The 13,216-nt window shown below is 34.7% G+C and overlaps 1 protein-coding gene across 8 annotated transcripts in view; it reads right to left on the reverse strand.

The window, feature by feature from the left end:
* Positions 1-13,216, reverse strand: part of Eph (Eph receptor tyrosine kinase) — a 128,776-nt gene that overhangs the window by 12,217 nt on the left and 103,343 nt on the right. For 7 of the 8 annotated variants that reach the window (XM_015509411.2, XM_015509409.2, XM_015509408.2 and 4 more), the window contains exons 6-7: positions 11,091-11,331; positions 6,264-6,419 (exon numbers count right to left, since the gene is read on the reverse strand). In XM_015509411.2, coding sequence (XP_015364897.1) covers positions 6,264-6,419; positions 11,091-11,331 — 397 coding nt within the window. The remainder of the gene's footprint in view (positions 1-6,263; positions 6,420-11,090; positions 11,332-13,216) is intronic. The other variant, XM_089220609.1, reaches the window with a different exon arrangement.

Below are 13,216 nucleotides of genomic sequence, written 5' to 3' on the forward strand. Positions count from 1 at the left end.
AGCTTCGAATATACGCGTACGAGCCGTAAATAATAAGAGCGGTCGACCAGGACAATTATCCTTCTCGCATATGCACCTATATCCTTCTTAAATATATGCATACTTACAGACGTGTAGTTATAATGCATATATGCAGTATAATATATGTTGTACGTTCTGAGCCGCGGCAATAATAATTATAAACGAATACACTCAACAACGGCCGCAGGGTGTCTCGCGCCGCTTGCGTTGAGGTACACACACGATTAAATGTATCGTAAAATTTCGATTTCGTGTTTATATAATATATATGTTCACGCACAACACGAGTGCACATCACTGCAGTGTACACCACACCAACTATTTACGTTATAAAATACACACCATCACTTTATAAGTTGGGATGTCGATCGCGGGCAAAGGCCCTCCGTATAAAACCTACGCGTATAGACTCAGTTGTGTGCGTGCCCCAAATTCGTTATTTAATGCGACGGGGGATGAAGGACGGATATTATACGACGCTGTCGACAGAGGCGGGAATCTATATAGTTTCGAAGCACAAAATGCAAACATTTGCCACTGTTGCGATGGATGTTCACCGGAGTGATATCCGAAAACAAATAAAACGACGGGACGAGACAAGACGAATACTAAGTTCAGGGTCATCATTTTCTCCTTTTGTCGAGGCCGACTTCACTGAGTAAACACGTCCTCTGTTTAAATATTCACCGAGTCTCTCCCCTCGTAACTATATTATGTATGTATATATGTGTGTGTGTATGGTGTGTACACAATATATATATATTTCTCGCTCTTCGTTTTAGACTTATAAACTTATTTTTTCTTTCGTCCGTCACCGCCCACTCATCTATAGAGATGACAATTATTTTTGTTGTCGTATTACCAAGAAAAAGTATGGAGCAGTATACGCCGCTATTGTATACATATAAATTATCAAATATAATTAGCTAAATGTCTGCACACGAAAATTTGCTTTTGAAGTAATATTAAGCAATGTTTTTCTTTTAATTTCCAAACATATATTATATACCTATAAATATTTATGTAAGCCGACAACCCCGATAATGTAATAGAATTTGATTATTATTATTATACTATTATGTTTTCGTATTATATTAGACATCACCATCGAGTAAAGATATTTTTCATTAATTCAAAACGAAAAAAAAACAAATTATCATAAAAAAGAATATATCGCTTCTCGTTTGAATGAAATTTTTTAATTGCAGTGCAAAACAGAAGAAAAATGAAAATCGTAAAATTTAACGGGCATCATCTCCTCGGCAAATGCACGCAAAACGTCGGGAACCAAGTTGCTTATATTTTCATTAAAAACAAAAATAATAACAGAAAACTCTTGGGAAAGAAGCAATAGAGTTGGTGGTAAATGTGCGCGGTTGGTAGTTTTAATTATTAAAAACCAAAAAGATTTTAATGAAAATAATTCTTTATAAACAACCGACTGTGACGGCGGCGGCGGCTACGTACTTTTTTGCCCCCTTAGCTGAGTGCGCAATTTCCGGACAATTTATTATGGCTTAACCTCTCGGGATAAAAAACGGGAAACGAAAGAATGAAAGAAATTTCGCTTAAAGTAATCTCGTGCGAAACCACTACGTTCCTCCGCCAACGTCCGTTCCCTAACCACCTGCACCGATAGCTCCGCCGCCGCTGCTGAAGCAGTCACAGTCGCGCGATCGTATGAAAAGCGATTGGGATTTATTCGTCAATTGAAATCGGATATAAATAATAATGCGACGACGGATAATAACTTTTACCGATTGTAATATATATAAAACCTATTACGGATGCAAAAAAAAAAAAACTATTATGGAAAAAGCCAAAAGAAATATATACCAATGCCTCCGTCTCAGCCTTTGACAGATTTAAAAGGTTTAAGCCGCTCGGTCCTGGCGCCGAAACGAATTCTGTAGATAGGGGTTTTCATGTGTGGAAAAAAATATACACACATGTATGAATAAAAATATATGGTATACTCACAGATGCACACTCGTGTATAATAATGCCTTGTGCCACGGGATGTTTTTTCTTTCTTATTTTGTACTCCTCTCGTCGTCGGTAGTCTAACGCACTCATCGCACGACGAAAAATGAATTAATACCCCCGAACGCAACGACGACGGCAGAAGAGCGAAATCTTCTGCCTCGTATACATAGTATCACGGTGAAATATTCCCGGATTATTGACAAAACACACTACACCCAGTGAATCGGGCTAATTATCATCAACAACCTTATGACGACAAGTGAGGTAGGTATTTTACGTGCTACGACGTTCGAGTGTTGAACACTTCAGCAATAAAAGATAAAAAAAAATACTTGCTTTGTCGAACTCGAAACCCGAAAATAATTAGCCAGCAAATCATAATTTTCTAACCACTGGATTTTTTTTTTACACAACCGCGACACGTATATATGTATAGCTATTTACACGACCACTATAATGTACAACAGTGCGCGCAGTGTATGTATATGGAGTACCGACTTCCTTGTGAGGAGAAAAAACCGTTCTCTTCACCACGCCAAACGTGCTCTCTACACGACAACGATATATATCCACGAACGTCGCACACATATAATAATAATAATAATAATAATAAAAAGTGGAATTTACGAAGACAAAAAAAAAGAAAGGTTGTGCTGCCACCGCCGCTTTGTATACTGCGGCAACAGCATTTTTGAAGAGTTCGTCTGGGTAGGTCGTGCCGAGGCGATTTTTCTCATTATATTCCATGAAACATAAAATGATGCACATCCCTTTTTAGGTTTTAAAGCTTTGTAAATTCAGTATGTACGGTATATACAAAGTACTTATGTGCACACGTAAATACGCACAGCAGTTGTAGCATTCGAATTATTCCTAAAAATAATGAAATGAATAAGATATGTAAGTGATACAAAAGTTATGGAAAATAAACCAGATTCAAATGCCAAAAAGAACTTACTATGATCATTATTTTTACATTATATAATTATGAGTTTTTTCGTTGAAAATTCGTTTTTTTGATTAAATAGAGAACGACTGCGCGAAGGTGATGTTTTGCGAAGGAATCCGTGACCGTGAGAATAAAGTAATGGATTCCATTAATAAAAACAATATATATTATATTCATTTTTTCAGTATAATAGTAAAAAAAACAAAGTCGGGTTAAACTGAGCGAGTTTTTCTTTTAGATATATAATTCTTGAGGGTTTACGAACGTATAGGTACACACATAGTTACCATAGCATATAGGCATACTTCATACGAAAATATTTATATAGGAAAAAAAAAATATAAAAAAATAAATACTCGTATCGATCATTGTGACTCTCCGTGTATACGTCCGTCGTCGTCGACGTTTTTCCTGGTCGGACGCACACGCGGGTCCCATTTTTTTTTTTCAATTCCAAACGACCGAACTGTTGTATATGTACTATAACCCGCCACCGGCAAGATAAACATCTGCTGATAAGTTAAGTTTTCTACGTCAATCTGCGCAGGGCCGTGTTTACTGTCTTTAGAGATTTATCGTCGGCACAACATTACGGTTTCTTTTTACCTCCCCACCCACCACGCACACCTATCACATCCTATCACTCGTATACAGTCTACGCCACCGTCGTCGTCGTCATCAGTCGTTCTTCACTAAAACGTCGTCCCCGGAGATGAGATAAACATCTCAAAAATAAGTGTAACCGAGAGAGAGAGAGAGAGAGAGAGAGAGGTTAAAGAGCTGCAGTGCGAGGGGAAAAAAGGAGAGACAAACCGATAGAAATCCAGGAACTCGGAAATCTGTTGTATATAGGTTTTATTTTAACGGACCAGACTAGTTTTTTTTTTGTCATTCTCATACTCGATCGTACCCCTCGAAGAAGAAGGACCCGTTATTATATTATTGTGTCGTAGTCATTGCTGCCGACGAACCTTCGGTTTCTCAGTAGATAAACATCGGTGGTCGGATGACATGTTTTGTCCCGCAACGATACATAACAATAGGATTGGATTTCGCACCAAATTCTTTGACCGAAATGATGTTATGTATGCGTATATATATGTGTGTTATTTACCTATCGTGTTTGTTCGTCCGGATTATTGGTGAATTTTCGGTGTGGTCGCTGAAACGACAACAACAACGACAACAGCGTTGTAGCCGTTAGGTCCCTATACCCTCGGTTGTATATGCACAGTCTCACCTAAATTGCTCTACACGAATCGATATCATATTGTATGAAAAAAAATCTGTGTATGTATATATAAATTATTATTTTAAAGAGAGTTGCAATTGTGTTTACAATCCGATAAGATCATAACATGATTTATAAAATGATAGAAATTTCTGTTGTATTTTTTTTTTTAACTATCGGTTATACCAACAAGCCCACATACTGGAACAAAAGAGATATTATCATTGAACTGTATATTTCGAAATCAATGTATAAAAATAATAAAAATTAAAAAAAAATTTTTAATGCATGTAAGAATAAAACTAAATTCAATCACTTAAGTTTTTATTACGAAACATACTATATATGAGATTTTAAGTATATAAAAATAACCAAAAAATTTAACATATAAAGTTGTCTAAAAAATATATAATATTTTTTGTGTATGAAATAAATAAGTAGATGATTGTTTTATAAATGAAACGATTGAAATCAAAAGAAATATTGACATTTAACTGCGTAAATCGAATTAAGACCAGTTGAGTTTATAAATAATTAACATTTTAAAATGATCGATTTAAATTGTATTATTGCTTCTTACTAAATAATAGGTACAGTATAAAAAAATTCGTTTGAAATTTAAAACGCATAAGACACAAATATTGACAGGGCGTGAAACTTGTTTTTTTTTATCGTCTAGATAATTTAATTATAATAATGATCAAAATGATGTTTCTCGTTGAGTTGAACTATACGAAATAAGACATTCAGCCAAATAAATAAATAGTATTTTAGTATTTTAAACGTAGTCATTATAATAAACGAAAGATGGATTTATTTCTTACTTTTTATACTTTATAGTCAAGTACAATTTTATCTATAGGTTTCCAAGAAATAGTTATATAGTGAGGAAGTCAATATTTAAATAATAATAATAATAAAGTACAATTCTTGGACTACAATAGAAGAACGGAAAACGCTGGGTAAAATCTAATCTATTTAAAATATAATTATATGTATAGAAGAAAATATTTTTGTATATCATATTATTACGATGTATAACCTACTTATATATATATATATATAGGAAAAAATCCCTGTGGAACAAATGCAAATATTATAAAGTTTCGGACGGCAAGTCGTTTACTTTGATGTGGTTCTGCGGGTTTATATTGCCTGTAGGGGAAGGTGCGATTGAGAAGGGGTGAGACGGATGGAGAAAAGACACGACGGCGAATGGTTATTATTAATATTGCCGAGTTTCTAAATGGCGGAGATTTAACGGAATTCGCCAAGCTTTTGATATAACTACCGAAATAATAACTGCTGGTGCTGTGACCGCGAGAGATCTTTCGCGACCGCGACTTCAAAGTCGTTTAAAACCCTCACGCTGTTTAATGGAACGTCCTTTTTCAATTCCGTCCGGGAACAAATGACTGAACAAATTTAATTACACATTAAGCTGTACATACTTAAGCTACACATTAAGCCGAACATAGCTTCCCCCCCCCCTTTACCCATACGCGCAATTACCAGACGAAAAAACGAGCTGTCGCGGGTCGTAAGAGCTATAGATCTTCTTCAAAGACGATCAAACATTACGCAATATACATAATGATATTAATAATAACAATAACCATATGGTATACGCTCAATCTGCGTATAAACGCACTGAGCGTACGTACCGGCAGCAGTTAATAGCTCCCGGATGGGTGACCACTTGGGATTTTTAGCATTTTTATTGCCACTCATTCACAAACACGTGTTACAACCCTACCAACTCAAAAACCTACAAGCAAAAACGTATACAAAAATAACCCCCACAGTAACACCTTACACACAATGCCCTATGTTATCACGGGTTACCCCCTAAAAAAATTAATTAATTAACGATATGGCTTTTTCATAGAGTCCACGCGTAGTCTCTCACTGGAGAATATCTGAATATGTACGTCGATTTCAATAATAATTTCACACTAATAATGTATTACCAACGTAGTTGTCAAAAGCGCGATGGCGTTCGTGCGCGCGCGCGCGCCTACAATATTACAATATATTATATTATATATCTTCATTATATTGCAATATAATACTCACGCGTGCACGGCACCGATTTCGGATCTTTGGGCGACCTGTAGTATCCGGTGTTGCACCTGCACTCGGACATCCCCCGGTCGGGCGCTTTGCTGTGCGCCGGACACTGCTGACACTTGTCGTCCCCAACGCCGTATTTGTACTTGCCCGGAGGACAGACTGAAGAAGAGCAAGAAAAAAAACCACATTAGTCAAACCGCGCCGCTTGTACATCATCATAAAAATCTGTTGCATCGTACAATATTATAATATATATAGTATACACTATACATATAGTAAAAATAATAATATTAATATAAATGCGCGCGTTCATCCCGTGTGCCACGCCTGCAGTGGTTCATTACACTCCGGTGCACGCCGCATTAATTGCACTACACACACATATGTTTAAGCCCCTATAGATCTGTCGGCGGCGGTGGTGGTGGTAATAATTGGCCTGAGGGGAGAGAGAGAGAGAGAGAGAGATAGTGTGTATAGTGTATACGTATATAGATATTGTATATTATAGAAGAATGATAGATGAAGTACACCGAGGTTGGCGTGTATTGGCATTATATTAATAGAGACAAATTGTTTGTGGATGCGTTACACACAGAAACGCGTATATAACCTGCCGACCCCTTTTCGATTAAGATTGATACCCCTGAGGATCGCCACCACGATTTACACACACACAAACCAAACATATATATATATACATAAATTCACGCGAAAACCGGTGTATAATGTAGACTACCGCAGTATTGCTACGCTATAATATATATATATATATATATATATATATATATATATATATTATTGTATAGTATATTATATAATAATAGTGGCGCAGTAGCGAACATTTATCACCCTGTATATAATCACACACGTAGACGACCCGCCCGTGCACAGCGTACATATCCGGCCCGCGGGCAGTCGTATGGTTCGGAATATTAAAGAGCGATCACGAAATACATCATATTATATTACTACACACATATGTCATATATAGTACATAAGTACTTTATATTATTAGGTATATTGCTATTCGCTACCGCACAACCGCGGTCCCCGATTTGATAGCCGTGTTTGATTTTTGGGAGTCAAGCCACTCCAGCAGGGTTTCGTTTTTAATCTAATGCATTATATCAAACTTAACGACGTTTATATAGAAAAGGCTAACAACTACAGTGGGCAATAGTTGTGTTAAATTTTTTCAATTGAAAGGCTCACGACAATCATTTTTATCATTTTATTCAGGAGAGCTTTCCTATACTATTTATATTATAATAAAATATATTAATTATATATAGTGAAAAGCGAATTTATAATATGGTTATTGTTAGCTTGTTCACATATACAGACATACTGTACACATAAACTCACCGATATACACATTACAAACATCTGTTAGAAAGATACGGATGAGTGAGACGACGAAACTCACTAACTGCAGCTTATATAACTTACTACAAAAAGGCGAAAACTTTATTTTTTTTTAATTCATCACGCACACACACATTACGTTAATACCACTACATTGGATACATTTCAGCGAACGTTTCCGAAGACTAAAACTTGTGCGTACAACAGAAGTTTATATTGTTTTTATTGTATATACTCAACCGTACTTCAGTGTGTTTTGTTTTTCGCCAAAACCTCTAGCAGTGAGTATTAGAGTGTTTACGGTGTTCTATACTCAATATATATTAACTATACATATAAGTACCACGATTTCAATTAATTAAACTCTAAAGCTCCGGAGACCAATAACTATGTAACCAGATAAAAAAGTTTCACATGAACGGAACGGGTATCGTGGTGGTGACGAAAATGAAATGAAAAAATCCTTATGCAGTGCGTTGCAACGATATTATTATTATTTATGAATTTATTATATTATGAAATATGGGAAATGCGTAGCATATACATGACATTTTAATTATTTTTTTTAAATTATAATCGTAATTCTCAACAAAGTCCGTCGTAAAAGGTTAGACAACATATTACTAACGATATATAATTTATAAATAATGCGATAAAGATAAAAATTTGCAACGACGCGACAACGGCAAATTTTACGGTGTTCCGTTGGGAGGTGATAAATATTGCAGAAGAGAAATAAAAACAAAACACTATTGTTAAACTGCAATTGAGCCACCAGAAACGCACACTTATACCCCGTCGCTGCAGATATTTTAACATAATCATTCTCCGATGAGTATCCTGCCGTCAGTGATTATGGGCGTCTGTAGTGTTCTACATGCAAGTCTGGACCTCTATATATGTATAAGATCAAAGCGGCACAACAAAGTTTCGGAAAGCGATGCAGAGGAGGCAGGTACATATATTATATGTGGTAAGTATAAAGACAAGTATATAATAATAACTCGAGTCGGTGTCATAAAACATGACCACCACGTTATAGGATACGGGTGGCCAACATGAATACGTCCACGAGCCATATGGATAAATACAATGATATCAAGAGCCAAAATGTACATAAATACATTTTATAATTTTTATAATTTTATCGTTAATAAGTAAATATTGTTTTTTTTTTTTTTTTTTTTTATAAGATGTGAGCCGCATTACACGACTGATGAGAGCAGCATGCGGTTTGCGAGCTACGAGTAGGGAGGGGGCACCCCTGGTATAGGTACTGCATTCAATTTTTAACGTATAGTTTTTTTCATCAAACCTTTACAGGGTTTGCGTTTAATGAAAGTGGTATCCGGGTTTCTGTTACGCCGACAAAAAAGTAATATCGTAATGCAGGTCTCGTCGTAAGTTCGGGCGTATTCGTACTCATTTCATATTACGATGTCATTATACGTATAGTTTACTCATTATGATATAGTATTTTATATATATTATCTGTTTAACTGACATTTTTTTTTCGTTATGTCGCGCCGTGTAGGCTTAACACGCGCGTGTGTAGTGTGTACCCACCGGTGTTTCCGTTATCCTGCATTGCGCGTCTGTATAATGTACCTATATATAATATATAATATCAAATTCCGTCTGCCGACGCGAAAACGATACACCGATCGAGAGAGCGACGCACGACGATGAAGCGATTTCACTGGAAACTCGGGAGAAGAATCGCACGGGGCCCACGCTAGCGCACGACAGCGAGGTTTGAAAATAAAAATAATAATAGTAATAATGACAGCCACACAACACAACGTAACGGGGCAATTATAAAACGCGTTATTATATTATATTGAAAATAATAATAGTAATATATTGTGCGCATTGTATTCGATAATAATATTCTGACATTATATATGTGTATGTGTTTAATACTGCAGCATACAATATATATATAAGATACCTGAGCATATAAATCGCTTATTAAACAAACACCGACGGCGGCGAATACACTCATACGCGCAAGCAAGCCGTCCAGTTCGTCCACCGAATCTGCATAAAACGTCGATGAGAGTATATAATATAAATAAACGAGTTAATGGGCTTTTTGGAGTTTGTCGGGCGAAGAGTGTACGCCGCCACACACACACACACAAACACGTATTGCCGGGTATACTAATTAACGTTACCGTTTTATATACATACATATTATTATTTTTTTACTTTAATCGAACCGGATTCTTTTTTCCAATATAATATTATGCGTATACAAACGGCATCCGACGTCGATAATATGATATTTGTGCGAGTGAGAAAATATTGTATAACCACCGTACATAAAAACGGTTTCGTTAGATATGTATAATAAATTAATAAATAATAACGCTAATAAAAATGCAGTAAACGTTCGGTAGGTATACCTACTTATGTGTATGCATCACACTACAATTTTAAGAATGTATTTGTATATACGAGTCGTTTCTCGAAACGATAACAGACAGAAAAAAGTTCAGCGCGCTGGCAGTCGTACCTACAATATACCAACTTATATAGGGTACCTAGGTATTATATTATTAATACATGGTAATAACCATTTACTGTGCTGTGAGATCGTGCTGCACCAGCGGAGGACGATTGTTAAAAGTTGGCCAGAGATGTTTGTGCGTACGAAATGAATTTCTTTTGAAAAAACGATCTGATGGAGAATTTACGATTACACCTTTGGCGAGCGAGACGAAAAATCGGTTTGTTCAGGTATATCTCTATACATGTATAAATAAATATTATATAGGACGCCATGCGCCCCACCACCACCACCACTTTCCTTTTACGGGTATAACACGAGATAACATAGTTTCCTCTTATCTCAGCTAATTATCTCCGACTCAGTCTCGCACGAAAACTTTGCCGGGTTCAAACTACTACACTGCCTTCAGACCCACTCACACCGACCAATCCAGGACTTGCGACTGCTTGTGTAAATATAGTGCGACAAACGACCTTTGATATAATTTATAATCGCGCCAAACTGAATCCAGTGTGCTTATTATTATTGTTGTTGTTAAAGTAAGGCGAAGGAACTCGTCGTTGTCGCCGTCGTTGTTGTTATCGCTGTATTGCTGTAGCCTGTATAAAGTCTGAGAAAAGGATAATTTTAATTGGATTTCCGGTCGGCTTTTATACGAGATAACACGTGTACATTGTCTGCTTGAGCGATGAATGATGATACTCAAAAGAGGTTCAATAGAATTTTTAATTAAAAACCATAATAATTATAGTTTTTATTAAAAGTCGTCTATAACATCTCGGAAAAGACAATATCCGTATTTATATAAAATAATAATTGTATGCTATATTATACAATCTCGTAATAAAATACACTATAGGCAATATTTCACTTATTTTTTACTTTTATAGTATTCGAAAATGTCCAATGGACACTTTTTCTTAAATTTTAAATGTTTGCACAATACTTACTTATACAAGTTTGCGCTGTTATGTCAGCTTCAAAACCAGCTTTGCACTTGCATCCTCCTGACGGCAAATACCATTTTCCGTCTCCTTTGCACAGGTAAGTTGGGGGGCCGCTTCCTACCACTTCAGCATTATCTACACATTTGCCGGTGGCATGTTCGATTTGAGTAAGTTCTCTAGCAGTTGGAGTAGCAGAGAAATTTGCAAAGTTTATCACAACTTCTGGGCACACGATGTAATACACCTGCGGCAGACCAAACGTTAATTTTAACTTAAAAATGTATAAATATAATATTATAGATACTTAATACATATTATACACGATATTATTATGCATAGTATTATTAGTAGGGCTAGGATTTATATGCAATAAAAAATTGTAAAATATGCATTTTATTTACCAAAATATGCAAAAACAAATTTTTATCATTATTTATTATAATTCATAATTTATTATTATTACTTATTATTACCTCATATTATTACATTAAATATTAGTTTTATTAGACGTAACTTGGCACTTTCACTTTGAACTTTCGGCATACTGGACACTGTTATTAAAACCATTCAAATTATTAAGTATAAACGTCCGCACATTTACGCAACACACGACGCGTACTAATACAATTTTTCTGTGCTATCTCACTGTATAACAATGAGTAAGTAATTCTACCGGTTGTCCGACCAACGATAAGGTAACAAACGGATATCATCTGACCTAAGATAAAATAGGTAGTATTTATGTTATACATATATTTACAAAAATTCAACGGATAAACCGAAAACTGTCGGTTTCGTGAAGTACCATTTAAATTAACAATAACTTAAAAAATTAAAAAATGTTAGTTCAAAAATATCGAATTCTAAAAAAAATTATGAATATGCAATGATATGCATTATGTCCAAAATATGCAAAAAAAAAAACCTTTGGTCCGATTTAAACGAGAATAAGCCAAATTGTGGACAAATCTGACAACCAATCAATTTGGACTAAAGGAAAAAAACATGCAAATGCATATAAATCCTAGCCCTATAATTATTAGTATTATATATTTATTATTAATAATTGTATAGGTATAACCGTATAACCATTGATTATAGAATAAATAACAATATCATATTCCATAATCAATGAAGATATAACTAAACAACAGCAGCTTTATGCATAAAATTAGAATAAATAGGTTGATTTTTAGAGTCTACTAGAAATATAGACACATCGGTAGGGTTTGTCGTTAAAATCTACTGCATCCAAAAAAATAACAAAAACGAGTTAAAAACGTTCATACTATTATTTTTAAGATTTTTATGATTCCATCGATCAGCATGGGGTTTTTTTTACACACGTATACATGTATATCTTATATAAATAACAAGAAAAAACCATAAAAAATCATGTCTTCGATGGACTCACCCCAAATCGTCTATTTTCGGGCCTTATATTATTATATCATATATATAAACACACTATACATATAATGCATTTGTTAATTTTAATACGATTAGGTGATGGTATGCTGGAAACATAAAAAGCTATTTCTGTTAGATCACGGTTGTTATCTAACATACTGCATTTTTGTTTTATTCGTTGCATATTATATTAGTATCTTTAGTCTTTAATAACGGGAGATGACAGAAATATCATCTCTAGAAAAAAAGACGATTGAGAAACGTCATTTAATTTAAGTTAAATATAACCTGTAAAACAACAAGTTTACACAGAAGAAAAAACGAAAAGAAATATTTATTCACTCGTAAAAAAAAAAAATTATAACATGTATAGGCTTTAATAGTTCAAAACAGTATACTGTGATCTGTTAAGTATGAAATATTTTTGTTAAAATAAAACGACAAATGAAGGAGTATATAAAAGTTATTGAGAGTTAGTGAGTCGATTAGTAAATAACAATGACATATAGAGCGTGAAGTGTACAATAGATGTTTATTCGATGTTATAGTACCTACGTCTCAAGGGTGTAATTTTTAATTCATATATATATATATATATATATATATATATATATATAACATTGGACAGGTATTTGTTGCGCATGGTAGGTGGCAGATGTTATATGTAAGTATTAATATGTATGTATATAGGAATAATTATAACGTAACCGTCTAAAATG

Source organism: Diuraphis noxia, unplaced genomic scaffold (genome assembly GCF_037042655.1).
Source record: "Diuraphis noxia isolate RWA-SAM2 unplaced genomic scaffold, SU_Dnox_SAM2 contig0002, whole genome shotgun sequence".
NCBI lineage: Eukaryota > Metazoa > Arthropoda > Insecta > Hemiptera > Aphididae > Diuraphis > Diuraphis noxia.